Below are 18,649 nucleotides of genomic sequence, written 5' to 3'. Positions count from 1 at the left end.
CAATGGTGTTAGGGTGATTTCACAGAGCATCCAGAACTTGGATCTTTCGGCAGTTTGAAGTATAAGGATCATTTAACTGCTTTGGGTGCTGGCAACTCTTTTCTATCAATCTGTTTTATCAGTTACGTTCTTAAGATTTTCCAGAGTATTATATCAGCCTTATCACCTTTCCTGCCCGCTGTCAGTACGCGCACCTTGTCATGAAAAGGTACAACAGATTGATTTTTCAAACCTCGCTCGGCTACCTGCCCACATTACATTTATTCACAAATATCTGGCCTTAGAATAATATTATGGAGGATCGCAGTTTCATATGCGGTGCGAGATGTGCATGCCATCTCCTAGCCTGATGACTGATGTATAGATTATATCGCGTGCTGGAGGTGTGTCGATGAACAGATGTGCTTTTCTTTCACACATACAAACAGGGAAGCGGTTTGGGGTTGCGGATCATTAAGACCTTTTACCTTGTGAGGATGACGATAACCTAATTAAACATGTTTTACAGTGCTGGCGATTGTTGAAGTTTGGGGTGGGTGGTAGGAGGGAGTCATTGGTAGGTTCTACTTCTTTACTTTCCCTCTCTTGTTTCTGTCAGTTATTTTCTCGAAAAGTTGTCTTAAAAACATGAGGTGGGTTGAGATTGTGCAGACAAAGATGCATATCAATTTGATACTGGACACTTTAGTCTTTTTCAAGGTTAAAAACCGGTAGTTAGTAATTCTTTGCTTTCGCAATTTCTGAGCTCACGGATTCACTTTCTTGCTGGGCTTTAACGCCAACACGTACGAGCGGCACTTGGAGAGAGGACAGAAGATGGTGAAAAGAATCATGAGGAGATTTTTCCGGAAGTTTTTGTTCAGTATGATATAGCTGACGAAGATGAGTTGGGCAGCAAGCACCTGGCACATCATGGCTGCTGATGTGATTGTGAGAAAAAGATAAGCTTCACTTGAGAGGTGACTGTAGTCTGGCAGAAGATCTACAAGGGTGAAATTTGTGCTGACTGGGAGGTACATGAACACAAATAGTCCGGTACACACAAGAACCATGATGGTCATGGACCGTTCGTTTTTCTCTCGAGCGCCGCTAGTTTTCTGAGTGGTGCGAACGCCGCGCATTTTGCGCTTGTGCAGGACGAGTGTGACAGTAGTTCCGATGTTTGCGGCAGCGGTGAGGACGAGAGAAAGGTGCATGAAGAGGTACATGATGACGTGTTGAAATTTGCTGAATATGTCGTAATTTTCTTTCCCCAGTGCAGTCAAAACGCTGCCAGTGTCAGACACTTCGTACATGATTGCAAAATAGCTGTGCATAGTGAGAGAAAATAAAATAACGCCAAGAGATGTTAGCAGTGGGTGGTTCAGCAAGAAGGTAGTCTTTGCCCTTAGGGGGAAAGCTATAGCAATGAATCTCTGTGTCGCAACGAGGAGGTTCAAGACATGGACACTTCGGCGACACGAGATCCCTACGTAAGCACCGAGCCACAAACTTACATTAAAGTACACAACTCCTTTTTCGCAGCTTGAGGACATCCTACATAATGTGAACACAGACAACATTGTCAAGTTAAACGACTCAGCCAAGTTCAAGGTCACTAAATATAGAGTGGTTGCATTCCGCTTCCGGTCAAGAAGAAAGGCCAGAGCACTGAGAGCAAGACAAACAGCAGCTGTGGGCTGTCCGACTGCCTTGATCATAACAAAGATATTGTTTAAATAGAGATACTGTTCTCTGCTGACCGAGCCACTGAGCTGGAAGAAGTTGTAGTTTGTAGAGTTGGAATTCATCTTCTGTGTTAAACAAAACGCAAGCTTTCAGACCATGTGTGTTTTGCTAGGGCGAGTCTGTATTGGAATATATGCTGTAGCGAAGGTATACGCTGTATATATTTGATTACGAAGTTTGTGTCATGTAAAGATATGATTTGTAACAAAGAGCATTTGTCAAGCATAATCCAGTGTCATTTTCTGTCATCAGTCTAATTTGCTTTGCTTACTCTAAGCCGATATGTCAAGATGAAGGCAAAATATTCATGATATTATGTAAAGGCAGCAGCACGTCTGGGAGAGTCCTCACGCTCAGTTGAAGATGCCCTCTAATGATCTTAAGTTGTACAGTATTAAAGAGGTGTGCAGTTAATGGTTAGAAGAGTTATTTTCTGTATGGCTTTTGGATGTTCCGTTGTTTGAGGAAAAACAAAACAAGCACAACATCTTCTCCTCAGAGAGAGAAATTCTACAGGTGATGAGCCACTCCACAGCACTTAATGAGATACAAGCCTGGCATGAGGTCCTACACATGGAGACAAGAGGAGGCGCTATTTGTGTTGAGGATATAACGATGGTCTTGTTTAAGTCTAAGAGCACGTGTCAACAGCCTTGGAGTCACATGCTTCGGTAAGTAAGGATGTGAATAGAAACCGCAATAATTTATAATACATAAATGTTTAGCCAACAAGTATTGTTCTGTTTTCGCTGTCTTCTTTTTGCTGAGAGGTGCGTCTAACAGCAAGATTGTCAAGTCTTTGTCTATCGTGAGCAATTCCAAGAGATGGGTGGCGTACCTTCTTATCTAAAATCGAGAACAAGCTGTCATTGACTTCTAACTTCTTATCAACATTGTTTTTTTAATCTTCAGTCGTTAAATATAAGAGTTGCAAATTTTTGTAGACTGAAACTTACAGTGATAAGTTCAGAGCATTGTTAAGGTACGGAAGGCAAATACAAAAATTGTCATATTTTCAGTCTCGCCCCTGGAATATTTGGAATGAATACTTTAGAAACAATTTAATGTCAGGAAAAGACTGTAGCAATCTGTAAGCTTAGTTTAATAACTTCTGTCACTGTTAGTTGAACATAGTAAACTGTTGGTGAGGATTATTTTTGGGGGTGTGGGGAGGGAATTGTGGGGGGGGGGGGGGGGCTGTGAGTCAACATAGTTTATGTTGGCCAGTTTTTCAGAGGTAATAAATTCTAACTTTCGAAAAAGAATATTAGTATTATTGCGGTTTCTTGATCTGCGTTATCAGAGACGTGTGCTCTGGAACTGTTTGGGTGAAATTCAAATTAGAAATGTTGAAAAAAAAAGCAAGAAATTATTATGCATAATGTAGCTAGGTTTGTTAGAAGGATGAAACAGTTTTTTTCTCTTCTGAAAGATTTGAGTTTTTGTGTTTAGCCTAGTTAAACAGTTTGCCGACGTTTATGACTGCGTTTTTGTTACCAAGGCTTTGTGAAGAATTGATAGGTGACTACCCGTTCTTTCTCTGGGTGCTCATCTTCAACAGGGATCTCTCTCTGCATGTGTTTCAGGGCTCAGTCCATGAGTCTGTCTCGATGATGGCTGGCATCAGATCTTACAATTTTCACGGCTGCCTAGTTCCTGTTTGACTCTCTCACTAGAAACGTAATCGTCTTATCGGAGTCGTCTTTTAAAACACTATCCGTCTTCAGATGAACAAGGAAACTCTCCTTCAAATTGAAGTGGAGTTCAAGTCAAGGCATGGGCGAAAGCTCCATGCTGTTAACAGTGGCGTCGGTAGTCTAGTGGTTAGGAGACCAGACCTGTAATTGTGAGATTGCGGATTCGGGGGTTCGAGCCTCAGCTCGGCCCCACGTTATGTCCTTCGGAAAGCCACTGTACACGAATTTCCCATTTTGGCTAGGTTCTTTCGGAGACGACCTTTGGGGGCTCTTGGGGCCTAGAGGTTACGGTGCTCGTCTCTCATTCAATAGGTCCCGGGTTTGAATCCGGAAAGCTACAGAAAATTTTCCTCTCTAAAATTGTCTCCGTTCACATTCTTTCCTGCCCGCTTACAATGTTCTGTCGTCTGCTTTTGTCTCCACATTCTGCCCCCACCTCCTCACCACCTTTGCCCCCTCTTCTGGACTCCTGATTGTTTCTGCAGCCTTTCTACTGCTTCTCCCTGACTCCTTCTTACTGCTGTCTTTCACCCACACCCCTGATCTTGTGGAAGGTAAGATCAACACCTAGCCTTCTCGGACAAGGGCGAAAAATCTCGGAGGTCCCGTGTGCAAGTTGCGCACTTTTAAAGATGCCTTGGTGGTCTAAAATCAACTCTGAACTTAAGCTTCCCCCTCTCTACCCATTTCAGCAACCGCATAAGGAGAGATCGAGTGCACGCCCGACGAAGCCCACAGTACATAATTCCATAAAGCAAAATACAGATCAAAGCAGTTTCCTGGCCCTCAAGCAATATACTCATTTATCTATCATCACCAACAGTCACGACCAATCGATAGATCTAACATTAGAGATTAAAATGTCCATGGGCAGTCAAAGTGCTGCGTTTCAGAGCTGGTGGTTATCGTGCAATGTTCTTTAGTAGTAAACGAACGATCTATAACAAACTTTAAAAAAAAGTGTTTTACGGCGCTTGCAACTGCACAAAGTTATATGAGCGCACAGGACACACATTGAACATTTTCAGTGGGTAGGAAATGTTGAATTTTGCCGAAGCCTACTCTTATCGATTTTAGACCACCAAGGGATCATTGACGAGCGCCACTTTCTCACCAGACCTCTGAGATTTTTCGTTCTTATCCGAGAAGGCCAGGTGTAGATCTTTCCTACCAGAAGATCAGGGATAAGGCTGAAAGAGAACAGTAAGAAGGAGTCAAGAAGTAGCAGCAGAAAGGCCGTAGAAAGAGTCAGGAGCCCAGAGGAGGGGGCAAAGGAGGTGAGGGGGTGCAGTCAGAAAGTGGAGACCAAAGCAGACGACAGAACATTGCTAGAGAGCAGAAAAAGAGGTGAAAGGAGACAATTTTATATTAAAAAAACCGATTTCCGTCGCTAGCGGATCCGAACCCGGGACCTCAGTATGAAAGGCGAACACCTTAACCTCTAGGCCACGAGAGACCCCTGTACACGTTAAAGGCTCCCAATGAGAAAATGATAATCAATGCGGAGGTGACCTGTCTCAATTCTGCTGTGAGAAGCAATTCGGGCTGAACGGCATACAGTATACGGCAGCCGGGGTGCTTAATGAAATGACCCCCCCCTCTCCCGCGAGAATCGAATTTACAACGTTTGAATAAAAAAAACCCCACGGAGTCAGCTCACGGGCGCGGATAAGCTGATATTATAGCTACGGGTGGCACGAAAAGAAACTATCGTATGAACAATAAATAAACGAACTATTTTATAGGGATCCACCAGGCGTCTTGAAAGCCATACAATTAATTAGTCTTTCAGAAAAAAACCCAACTGTATTTAATTTAAACATCATTTTCAAATTTCCATTTTAACAAGTTTTAATGTGATGCCGTGGTTTGGTCAAGGCTGCCGCTGCTATTTTAATGATTTTCTTGTTTTTATAAGACTGATCTCAAGTTGATCTACGAGGGAAAGGGGGCAGAGACGGGAAATTTCGATCTTAGCTAGTCCTGTATAGAGTTGTACTTTGTTGACACCAACAGCGGAGTGACAAACGGAGAGGTAGAACGAGCATCATGTTGACACCGATGGGTTTAAAGGCGAGGAAAGGACGGGAAGGGGAAGGTGAGAGAAAAGGGAAGTGGGGAGCCAAATCTGACGTCTCTTGTTTTCATTCGGAGCGCAGAACGTAGACAAAAAGCAGACCTGCTCTGCACAAAGTTGTTCCGTCTGCCGATAATACATGTGGCTTCTTCTTTAGGTAAGGTAGGTCGAAGGGGCCCTGGGGAAAAGTGATTTTCATCACAACAATATTTACCGCGATACTTGGGGAAGACGTTTTTATTCTTTTCAGTATTGAGGGTACCGCTTGTTTTGAAGAGCTCTCTGACAAAGTTATCCCTGTCACCCCAAAAGATTGACAGTTGTCTTTGATCATGGTATTGTCTATTGCAGTGGCAGATGTATTGCTGTGGTAGAACCTTTATTCTGAGAACCCTTTCGTGTAGTTCCCTGAGTTTCAACTAGAATATCCTTCTGTTAGATTCAGAGACATGCAATTCTGCTAAAAAGCCATGCTACCCATAAAAAATTGCAACAAATTGCCATTTCGAAGTCTATTTCAATGACTTTATAGAACGTTCAGATGGCAGTCTGCACTGAAAATAAATGTAAAATTAACTATTTTTGCAACCGTTACCCTTAAATGTGCGAGGATTTTCATGAAATGTGGACTGTGTGTAGTTCATACACTGAAACTATCATAAAATTATTAAAATTGTCACACAGATAAGTCTCTTTGGCTTAGACAGATAGGTTCCATAAACGCCTTCATTGGGTAAAGATTCTTATTCTAGTTAAGACAAGATGTACCAAAAGCGTCGACCATCTTCAGTGAGCATTACAAACAATAGAGACCAGCTGAAACTACCTCAATATGGATGAAAGGGACGTTTATTCCACATCAAACAAAGCTAATTTTGCTTGTGATGAAAAAAAAAGAAAAAAAAAAGAGAGAGAGAGAGAGAGAGAGAGAGAGAGAGAGGGGGAGGGAGGGGAGGAGAGAGAGAGACAGAGACAGAGACAGAGACAGAGACAGAGAAAGAGAGAAAGAGAGAGAGAGAGAGAGAGAGAGAGAGAGAGAGAGAGAGAAGGGGAGAGAGGGGGGGGGAGAGAGAGAGGGAGAGAGAGAGAGAGAGAGAGAGAGAGAGAGAGAGAGAGAGAGAGAGAGAGATAGAGAGAGAGAGAGAGAGAGATCAAACAATTGTAATAGGTGATAACATATCTTCAAATTTCTGATTTACGTTTATGTCACTATATGAAAATGAGAGTATGTAAAACTCTATTTATCGCTTGGTGACAAATCATGCACCGTGCAAGTTTGCAACAGTTATGAACGGGGGCTCACGTGGTCTAGAGGTATCAGTGTTCGCCTCTCATTCAATAGGTCCTGGGTTCGAATCCAGATATAGACGGAACATTTTCTTTTCTGAATTGTTTAATGTATCCTTCGCGCTCTTATGACCTTTGCAAGCACCGTAAAACACTTACCAAAAGAAAAACAAGTAACAAATCACGTTTAGTACGTCACCACCCCATCTCCCAGGCCAGGTCTGTCGGTCTTTTCTACAGGCTGTCTGCTGTCTTCTTTTCTGTATGTCTGCCTGTCCTCACCCCTTCTCGCTCTCATAGCTCTTTCTCCAAGAGTATGAAGCTCGAGAAAAAGAAACAGATTTTACACATTATTTCCTCTTAGGCGTGGTTTTTGTCAAGGTAAATCGAACATTTACAATAGTTTAATTTTAGTCTCTTCAAAAGTAGACAGTTCACGGAACATTGTTGGAAGGATGCGTCCGTGCGTACAAAATACACATGATCTTACCACAGTGAGAGAACGGGCTGCCCACTCTCCGGCTGTTGGAACAGAGGCAAGGCGACACCTTCTTTGCGCACAGCAGTCATCCCTAAGGTAAAACATTTTTTTAACGGCCACGGAAGAAACTTTTGTTCCACCCAAGCTACATACGAGTTCAAACTTTATTTGTCAGAGAGAAATGAAGATTTCAAAATTTGAGATCACTTAACTGACATCACTGTCTGTGGGCTCTTCTGGTGGGAGGGTTCCACTGTGCTGAAGTATCTCTTCTGGTGGGAGGGTTCCGCTGTGCTGAAGTATCTCTTCTGGTGGGAGGGTTCCGCTGTGCTGAAGTATCTCTTCTGGTGGGAGGGTTCCGCTGTGCTGAAATATCTGTTCTGGTGGGAGGGTTCCGCTGTGCTGAAGTATCTCTTCTGGTGGGAGGGTTCCGCTGTGCTGAAGTATCTCTTCTGGTGGGAGGGTTCCACTGTGCTGAAGTATCTCTTCTGGTGGGAGAGTTCCGCTGTGCTGAAGTATCTCTACTAAAAGTTTTGATTATCACTGATTCCAGGTGGCTTACTTTTGTCAGGTGTCTCAAGTGAAATTTAGGAGTTTAAACCCCCAAGATCTTCCAGAAGTTTAGTGGCCAAATCCTGATAAAAAATGCCTTCAGCTTGAGGCAGAGGCTAAACAACAAAACTCTTTGATAGTGGAAATGTAGGGTACATTCCATAAAGGGGTATCTTTAATACGTCATAGAAAGTAAGGTCGGCGTCGGTAGCGTGGTGGCTAGGCTACCGGGCTCGTAATCGTGATATTGCAGGTTCGGGGCTCGGGGTTCGAGCCTGTGCTCGATCCGCCGTTATGTTCTTGGGAAAGGCAATTTACATAAATTTACCCCTTGGCTCTGCCTTTCGGAAATGGAGGTTAAATTCGGAGGTGCCGCCTATGAAATAACTTTAAAATGTTGATGAGGGCGTTAAACCGATACTATTTCACCATTTTATGTCAAATGTTTGTGCTTCCATAGTTGAAGTCGATCAAGACACCCCTCCCCCATAAAAAGAGAAAAACAGAGTGACACCACAGAATACGTATCACAATAATATCCTATACCACAACATCGTGTCAAGTATGATTTTCAACAACGTGGTTTGGGGAGGGGAGGACGGATGTGAAAGGATCGATTTACAAAGTGAATGCAGAGAAAAGATTAACAGAGACGTTGTGATATGCGAGTGGCTTCCGACCAAAGGTGAAGTGGCGTAGCCTATGGTGGGACTGGGGACTCTTTCTTCATTTCTGTCCGACTGAGCTATATTGGTCCCTAAATTCATATAGAATTAAAAGATAGCTTTATAAGATAACCGCTATTATTGCTTTGTGTTTTAAGATTCAGTGTTCCGTTTATTTTGGCCGGAAGAAAGTCAACCTTATAAGTAGGCTGCTTTGGGGTGGGTTACTGGAGATAATGAGAAGGGGGGTGGGGTGGATACCTGGATACCTTGAAGTGTCATTTGTAAGACAAAGGTTTGCGTGAAATGATCTGCCAGTGCTTACGGTTGCCAGCTGACGTTTCACTCTCTGGTGTTATCCGTACACATTGTTCTTGTTCATTCTGGCCCTTTTGCCCCACAACTTGCCTTCGTGTATATCTTTCATAATGGTCTGGTGGCGTTTTATATGACCAACATATTGTATACTTTTTAATTTGTGAAGCAGGATTTGTCTTGTTGAGAGGGGGAATGTATGCGGAGAGGGGGGTATTTTCGAAGTTTGGACCTTTGTTGTTGACACTGATTGTGCAGTGATCTCAGTTCTCAAAAAGACCTCCTCCAGCCGACGTGGGAGGATGACCACAGGTCCTTCTGTCACGTGTGTCCTGCCGATGTCTGGTGTTCTGTCAGTTCTCGCGAAGCTTCTCGTCTTAAGAGCCCCCGTGGGAGCTTTTCGATCTTTTACACTAATGATACAACCGTATTGACCTGAAAAGCTTTTTGGAATATTTCCCATGAACACTTAGCAAAGAAACTACGTACATTTTGATTAAAAAATTTCTTATAGGGTATCCAAATTGAAATCCATAGTTTTCGCAGTCCTGAAAAGTTCAGAACTTAATGCTGGGAACGTTGCTGAACCAGCCATTCTTTGAGTTCTAGAGCCCCCCCCCCACCTTCCGCCGCATCGACCTCTTTGCGTCAACCTTCTACCTTATTGCCAGTTAGCAACAACTCCCCAGTGCGTTGATGAACATTTTGGCAGAATAGATGTCTGTCTGTAACACAACCATAACGTGACAGGCAAAACACATATATTATGGTGACATACTCGTAGAGCGGTAGCTGGTCTGTCTGAACAGAGAACACATTGGTTTGTTAAGGTAAAGAATTAGTGTGCAACCCTTTCCCCCTTCCTGGACTTTCCATCAAACATATACATTTTAGGGATGCTATAGGATTGTAATCAGCGATCGTATAAAGATCAGATCAATACTGACTGGAAATTTGTTTAATTCAGTCCGTTAAATCAAATTAATAACATACAGCTGAATAATCTATAAAAATCTCACTGACAGTTTTTGTTGTTCTTATTTGAGAAAGAGTTGGGGCGAGATAGGATACTCTGTGACTACAGGAATCTCTCACTGGAACTTTGGGTGTGAACGTCGGCTTTGACTAAAAGAGGACAGACAAAAAATATCAAAACAAAAACAACAACCACACATAAAAAACCTCAAACAAACGAAAAGGCCGACAGCCACAGGAGATATGACAATACACAATTACTCCTGATCCAACACTTGATATAAAATACGACATCACACTACTTTCTCTGGACCCCCCTGCCACCCTCCGCTCTAAATTGTGTGACCCGTCAGAACAAAGGAAAGGAAGATCGTCACATTTTCAAAAGGTAATACTAGACACCTTTTCCATTCCACTTGTTTTTTAAACACTTTTTTTAGGCCAGGACAAAACTCCTACATTTACGAAACAATTTCTTTTTTTTTTAAAATTGAGGGCCATTTTAGTCGGTTCATTAGCACTCCAAACCTACGAGCGCTGTTAAGTGAGATGTCAATGCTAGACCGATACTCACAAGACGTTCGCCCCATTTCTGTGACGTGGCAGGTTATGGACTTGCCATGATGAGAAAAATGATTCGAATAAGAGCGGAGTCTAATAAATCCTTTAAAAAAATCCCTTCAAATATAGTTCGACTCTTCATGAAGTCTGCTGGCGTCTGTGGTGTAGCGGTTAGGCGCTTTACCGTCGCAAGCAGAAAATTCTAATTTAATTCCCATATGTGAGGCAGCGTGGTGGAATCAGGCTCTCGTCAATTTTGAGACATGTAGAGTTAGTGGTATCATCTTAAAGCTTGTTCATTTTCTTTATTTGGATGAAAAAAAATCATTTTTAATGAATACAAGTCGAGATATTTGCAAATAAAGGAGGTCGGGGTCACCTGTTTTCAGAGGTAAAATTAGTGAGAAAATGGCCACCAAAGAATAGTTATTTCCTTAGATTAAGAGTCCGTGGTAACTGAAAATTTACTTTTTTTTGTGCATTTAATCAACGTTTTTCAGAAAAATCCACACAGAAATGAGTTCTTTTAATGGGCATGAAAGGTGTTCAGCCAAAAAACGAAAATTTGATAAAAATTCACAAACCTGCGGAAAAATGCAAGTTTCTTTACTTTGATTATTTTGACGAGAGCCTGATTCCACCACGCTGCCTCACATATGGCGAGAACTTTGATCGAGTATTTGTGTTGTGATGTTGTATCGCTCCCAGGCCAGGTTGGCCCACGGAGGCAGGTTCGAAGCCCGCTTCCTAAATATTCTGTAGCATTGTGTTGAATGGGGCGTGAAAAACCTATATTATTTTTAAAATCCCCGAGTCCAGACGAAGGAACCCAGTACTAGGCTTTCAGTATCATCCTTATTGTGCCTAAAGATGCGTTTAACTTCAGTTAGAGCAAAAGGATGTGGACTCTGTACCTTGTGAGCACCGAGAGTAATAAGTAGTTGTCAGTATTCTAGCACATAGAATGTACTCGTAACTTAAAGATTGCGACAGGTGATCTGCCTGCCTCACATCATCGTTGATTGGAGACAATGGGTTCTGCCATGCTAGTGATGGACTGTATCGGACAGAAAGAAAAAGAAATGGGTGAGAGAGGGGGTCTAAACTCTTTAACTCACAGAATTAAGTAAAATGATTACTCTTTCATGCTGAACAAACAATCTTTCCTTGCATGCTTATTAATTTTCACTGTGGTGGTTGAGATATTGACGGAGCACAACATGAATTGTTTTTTTGAAACCCATAAGAAAATATTGCCTTTAAAATTTAACTTCTTATTAGAAACCGGTACGTAATTTTCAAAGGCTGAGAAATGTGTTTACCTTCAGGACACTGAGCCTGGAAGTAATACTCCTATAAGGCAAGGCAACTAAATGGAATCCATTCAGAATTCAAACATCAAACTTTTTGTGTGGAATTAATTTCTGCTAATATAAGACCATGGTGGCCAGTCCGTGAAGGAGGCACGTCCTTGTGTGCTTGTGTGGAAAATACTGTACCAAGGCAAAATGACAATGAGATGAAACACAGGAAAACAGCTACATGTATCGTGGCTGGTGATGGAGACGTGTCGTGTTGGTGAACGTACAGGTGAAAGCACTCCGTGTTATGGCTGTTTTGTCTCGGTATCGTTTTTCTTCTTTTGTCGGTCTGTGAACTATGCTCGAACTTTAGACTACATGCAACCCAATATTTATGTATATCTTTATGCTCGAATGGATTGGCCTGAGCAGCTTTCAAAAACTGTTGTTACCAATTGGCAATCCTTCAGTAGCTGAACCGTATCCCCTGAGTCTCACACTGACTACCCGAAATTTACAGATTTTGGTGACGAATGTAAGAGAAATTATCAAGATCTATTTATGTACTAACTTGAACATTTAAACTCCATTTGTCACAAAACTATTGGTACACTTCTTTTTTTCTCTAAACTATATGATTAACAAACCTGTTCATACAATTTTATGAGAAGAGAGTGCCGCCCGTGTGTTCTTTCCCCCCAAAAAAGTATTTTCATAAAGTAGACCCAACTCTTTTGACAACGATTCAGAATCGTTGGAAATTGTAGAATTATCTTAATTTGCGTATATCTGGTTAAATGGTCTCTTGGGCTACATCTCAAGAGACTTGGTAAGCTAGGCTAAGTAACGTTACGGTTCGGTATAGTACGGTGTATGGTATGGTATGGTATAAGAACGTATAGTATTTGTTTTTTGTTTTTGTAAAGTGTTTTACGGCGCTCGCAACTGCATAAGGTCATATGGGCGCGCGGGACACACCTAATATTTTTCAGTTGGTAGGAAATTTTCAATTTTGCCCGGGTGGCGGCCGAAGCCTACTCTTATCGATTTTAGACCACCAAGGGATTTTTAACGTGCGCAATTTGCACACGGGCCCTCCGAGATTTTTCGCCCTTGTCCGAGAAGGCTAGGAGTAGATCTTTCCTACCAGAAGACCAGGGGTGTGGCAGAAAGACAGCAGTAAGGAGGAGCCATGGAGTAGCAGTAGAAAGGCTGCAGAAAGAGTCAGGAGTCCAGAGGAGGGGGCAAAGAAGGTAAGGGGTGGGGGCAGAAAGTGGAAATGAATGCAGACAACAGAACATTGCTAGAGAGCAGGAAAGGAGGTGAAAGGAAACAATTTTAGAGAAGAAAATTTTTTGGTCGCTACCCGGATTCGAACCCTTGACCTTTGAATGAGAGTCCAACACCTTAATCTCTAGGCCACGTGAGCCCCCCAAAGTATAGTATAGTATGGTATAGTAAGGTATGGTATGGTATAAGAATGTATAGTATAGTATGGTATGGTATGGACAATACGTATCTGTTGTTTGTGCGGCTGAGACCTATATGTTTTGAGGCTTCATGATAGTTCTGATCAACAAAGCAGGTTGGCAGTAGAGCTCTTTTTGAAGAGGTCAACCCGTAATCTTTTCAGTATTACTATATGACTGATCACTTCTGGGCGAAATGCAATCATTGCCGTGCCAACTAGCCATAAACTACAGCTCGTCTCTGCTCAGTTTAAGATGCCATACGTTCAGGGCTCCTGCCTTGATCTCCTCACATAAATAGGAACATTACATGCTGTGCAATGTGGATTGGATTTCGGCCTTGCTGAAGTAATCACAAAGAAATATAACTATAGTTTAGTGTATATTTGTGTGAGTTAGCGTCTCATTTCATTAAATAGTTTTTTTTCATAGGCGAGGCAAGTGGCCCATGGGTAAGCAGAAAGGGAAAAAGACAGGGCAAAGAGGCACAAGTATTTCGCCGATATTTCTGAGCAAAGTTTTCGTGTGTTGAATGTACTGTTAGTCAGCATAAAGATTACTTTTTGGCCCCCACCACTGAAAAGAGAGAGAGAGAGAGAGAGAGAGAGAGAGAGAGAGAGAGAGAGAGAGAGAGTATGTGTGTGGGGGATGGGGGTGGGGTAAAAGACATAGAATTACAATATATCCAATTGCATGCACTTTAATGTCGTTAGCATTAAACATCTACAGATCATACTAAAAGTATTGACTTTCTTAACTACTCAGAGAATTGAACAGTTTTCATCGATAAGCAGTCGTTGTGTGGTTCTTGAAGTCGTATGTCTTTTTCCTGATCTTTTACTGATCAAATTGGTTCGATATCGGGGTAAAAAAAATCACCCAAGCTGGGCACTAAACAAAGAGCATTTGGAGTCTTTTGGAAAGGACTATGGCACTGACTGATTTTTCAAATCTGATGTTATATGATTACCCAGGAGACAGGCAGTCGAATCCAAAGAAATCAAATTTCCAATGTTTTGCAGTTCAAAAGACTGATTTAAGGAAAATATTTGGAACCTATTCCTTTCGATTATCCTTAGCACTTTTTGTTAATTTAACAATCTTATTTAAGCCAAAGTTTTTGTAGTTTGAGAATCACTGTCATTGAACATATTTAGCGCAATAGTACTATGATATCTCAAGCAATTTCTTGGCTTGTGATTGTGGTAGATAACGTCTGTTAAAAGATGTGCAGCTGAAGTAACTTGAATCACCTCGCTATTGGTGACAGGCTTCTCAAGGTGTGTTGAAGATTTGAGACCAATGGTTACTAACGATTTTTCGGAATGTCTGGGCGCTTAGGTCCATTCTTCTTGTTGGTGATCGACGCCAAAACGCACAAGCGGCACTTGGGGAGAGGGCAGAAGATGGTGAACAGAATTATGACTAAATTCTTCCTGAAGCTGGAGTTGAGAGTGAGGTAGCAGACAAAGACGAACTGGGCAGCAAGAACTTGACACATCATGAAAGCAGAGTTCATGAGGAAGAACAGGTAGTGCTCTCGAGTACCCATGCCGTAGTCCGAAACGAAGTCAGCGACCGTTTGATTTGTACTGACTGGTAGGTACATAACCACAAACAGGGCTGTGCACACAAGAACCATGATGGTCATGGACCGTTCGTTCTTCTCTCGAGCTCCGCTTGTTTTCTGGGTGTTGCGTACGCCGCGCATTTTACGTTTGTGTAGGACGAGTGTGACAGTGGTACCGATGTTGGCGGCAGCTGTGAGAACGAGAGAAAGGTGCATGAAGAGGTACATGATGGAGTGTTGCAAGTCACGAAAGAGGGGATAATTTCTTATGGCCAGACCACTCAACCTCGCACCGCTTGGGCCCACATCGTACATAAAGGCCATGTAGCTGTGAAAACTCAGAGAAACCAACAGTACACAAAGCGATGTTAAGGTGGGGTGGTTCAGCAAGAAGGATGTCTTGGCTCTAAGGGGAAAGGCGATAGCTATAAATCTTTGGGTAGCAACGAGGCAGTTCAGGACTTGGACACTTCGGCGACACGAGATACCTACGTAAGAACCGAGCCAAAAATTCGCATAGTGGTACGCTGGGCGCTGGTTACAGCCTGGTGTTATCTTGCACAGTTGGTACACAGACAACATCGTCATGTTGAACGATTCGGCAAAGTTCAAGGCCACTAGATATAAAGTGGTTGCGTTCCGCTTCCGGTCCAGCAGAAAAACGATCGCGCTGAGAGCGAGACAAACAGCAGCTGTAGGCTCCCCAACTGCCTTGACCATACCAAAGATATTGTCTAGATAGATATACTGCTCTCTGCTCACTGAGCCACGGATGAGGATGAAACTGACAAATGAGGAGGAATTCATTATTTATGAAGCGACGCACAGGATGTTAAAAGATAATCTCTGTTTGGCACTTAAGCATACAGTTATAACTTTGCGTTGGTGAGACACGTTTTGTATAGGGAAGGTATATGATATCCTTAATATAGACGCCTACCAATCTTTTCAACAAGGAAGTTTTCCTTTGTATCGATTAAAACATTGAAACCATTATTGTTGTTTGTTATAACTATGCTTCAATTTGAGCATCCTAATTTGAATATCTCGTTTATCCAGACTTCGTGGAAACAAGAATATAAAAATCCGACATAGTGAGAAATAAGACGAATTACTATAAGTTTGTAACGCGTTTAAGACACTCTTTAAATGTAAACATTTTTTTTTTTACATGATGTTTGAAATGCCGTTTTACGAGCCTCCTCAAGCTCATCATAGAAAAGCAAAACCATGTTTTAACCAAATGGCAAATTCTAAAGGCAACATAACAAAGAGCAGTCTTTTCGAGTCGCAGGGAAAAATGTCGAACGTAAAAACCAGCAAATGTGCACTCTGTGACATAGGCAACTCAACACATCATAGTGAATCATGTATATGCAGTGCGATCGATTATTAATGGAGTAAATGGTTCTTTGGTTTAAAGGTTACATCATCCTTCATTTCCTCGTACCTTCCCCAATGACGTTATCTAAACTCACAAGTGTCCTGGCCACAGTGGTTTCTGAGAGCACCTGACAGCCAGAGAGAAGAACTGGTTGAGGAGGTTTGACATTCGTCAAAGCTCATATCATTTAAGTCTTACAGGTCAAAGGCTCTTAAATGATAATGAAATTGCCAGATATTCTTAAGTGAGCTTATCGAAGAGGAACTCAATCCAACGTTGAAGGTGTACATAGGAGGCTGAGCATTCTTTTAAAATCTTTTAATGGGACCTGTTGGTCTACTTTCTAAATAATGGCATAGAACTGGATGCAATTGGCTCTGTGTATTACCAATAAAATCTCAAACTAGGAAGTTCACCGCTAGCTTGACTTGTCTTCGTCTTATCCCTTTCAAAGTCTTCATCTTTCCGTAAATTATGCGACTCTACGAGTACTTCTCATTGGCTCCAATAGGTCTGTATGTCCTGTTCCAAATTGTCTACTCTTGATGGTTGTTAGTGAACATGTATCTTGGCATGGCTTTTCGCCGGGTTCAAAGAATTACGCGTTATCTTATTCTGCTGCTCATTATCTTTGGGTTACGATGCTTTTCCTGCACACTTCCATTATCTACTTAATAGTTTCTTTTGTTGTTTGTTGTTGAGCCGTGTGGATATAGAATACTTTTGCGAGTTGACAGGGATTGTAAAGACTCATTCTCTGGTGATTATTTTGATTGGAATTTGTATAATGTTCAGACACTGCTCTCATACCTTTTTTTTCCTTATTTCTTTGTTCCTCGCTCGCCCCATTGTCTCCAAATACGTGAAGTAACGTACGCCTTAAAACAAAATAAGCGTTGTAGAGTTGACGAAATCGTAGATATGTGAGAACTGCACTACGCAGAAGGAGCAGCGCCTCTAACAGTAAACGGCCAAACCCGAACCCGTATTATAATAGGTGCATACGAGTAAGTCAAATATTTAATTTGTGGCGTTTCAACCTCGCCGCTTTTTCTTATTGTTCTTCTTTCTTTTCTCAACCACTGGATCAAGCACAACTTCAACATAGCATATTTGGGTCTGGTTCGGAGCTGAACTCAATGAAACAACAATTGCAAAAAGAAAAGTAAACGATGAAGAAAGACCGGTATACCATCCATCGGGTGTTCAACTATCGTAAGTTATGTTCTACAAAGAAGAGGCACTTACGAGAGTTTAGCACCCTATGGTCGAACGACCTTCACCAGATACCGACACTGCGATGCAGAGTGAAAAAACAAGAAGACAGACAGCCCGATCAGAGGTATAGGTATAAGGTAGTAGCATTCTTCACCCTTTCTTCATAGTAATGTCTGCAGTCTGTGTTATTATTTTTTTGACATGTCCTTCGTTCTAAGGATAACTTTTATCTGTCCAAACGAATATTATTTTGTTTTTTTCTTCTGTCTATGCATATATATATATATATATATATATATATATATATATATATATATATATATATATCTACCTATATTATATATATCTATATCTATATCTATATCTATATCTATATCTATATCTATATCTATATCTATATCTATATCTATCTTTATGAGTCAATACATCTATTAATGCTTCCTTCTTTGAATCCATCCATGTACATATCATTTACCAATCTATCTATCTATCTATCTATCTATCTATCTATCTATCTATCTATCTATCTATCTATCTATCTATCTATCTATCTATCTATCTATCTATCTATCTATCTATCTGTCTATCTATCTATCTATCTATCTATCTATCTATTTATCTATCTATCTTTCTATGTCCCTCCCCCCCCCCCTCTCTCTCTCTCTCTCTCTCTCTCTCTCTCTCTCGCATACATCCATAGATTTGATCATCTCTCAAACCAGCCACTTTTCTTTCTCCTTTTTGCGCTTCATCCCCCTCTGTATCCTTCTTTCAGTAGTCTACGTAGCCTCTTCTCAAACTCTTGTTTCTAGAATATCACCTTTATCGCACTAACTTTTCATTTGACGTCCGACCCCACTTTGTTTACAGGCATGCTCAAATACAACCTCACGTGCACACAAATAGATAACGTCTAAGCAAGCACTCCAACATGCCCACAGATGCTCAATTAATATCATCGCCAAAATGAACAGATGTTATGATTTTTTTCTATTCTATCTACAGAATTGAAACACTTGCCTAATTTTCTATTCACTGAATCAAGCCTTCAGAACGAGTTATTTTATTTCGAGACAGAGTACGAAGAGTTATTAAAGGAAGGCAGAAGCAAGCATACATTTGGTTGGAGTTATTTTACTGTGCTAACATCTGCAATAAATGTATCACCGTGTCAATATCAGACACCGGCCCACCGAGCATGAGCTGCATTTTCAGTAGTTTGTGTTTAACTAATTAACTAACTGACTAACTGACTAACTAACTAACTAACTAATGAACTAACTAACGAACGAACTAACTAACTAACTAACTAACTAACTAACTAACTAACTAACTAACTAACTAACTAACTAACCAGGTGGCTAATTAA

At 41.4% G+C, this 18,649-nt stretch overlaps 2 protein-coding genes across 2 annotated transcripts; both read right to left on the bottom strand.

Moving 5' to 3' along the window:
* Window positions 1-746: 746 nt before the first annotated feature.
* LOC106011494 lies at window positions 747-1,790 on the bottom strand. The gene has a single exon (XM_013081449.1). The coding sequence runs from the start codon at window positions 1,788-1,790 to the stop codon at window positions 747-749; it is 1,044 nt and encodes a 347-aa protein (XP_012936903.1).
* Window positions 1,791-14,417: 12,627 nt separating this feature from the next.
* Window positions 14,418-15,485, bottom strand: LOC106011493. The gene has a single exon (XM_013081448.1). The coding sequence runs from the start codon at window positions 15,483-15,485 to the stop codon at window positions 14,418-14,420; it is 1,068 nt and encodes a 355-aa protein (XP_012936902.1).
* Window positions 15,486-18,649: the final 3,164 nt, after the last annotated feature.

Source organism: Aplysia californica, unplaced genomic scaffold (genome assembly GCF_000002075.1).
Source record: "Aplysia californica isolate F4 #8 unplaced genomic scaffold, AplCal3.0 scaffold00131, whole genome shotgun sequence".
NCBI classification, from domain to species: Eukaryota; Metazoa; Mollusca; class Gastropoda; order Aplysiida; family Aplysiidae; genus Aplysia; species Aplysia californica.
This window is presented reverse-complemented; position numbering and strand designations above follow the sequence as displayed.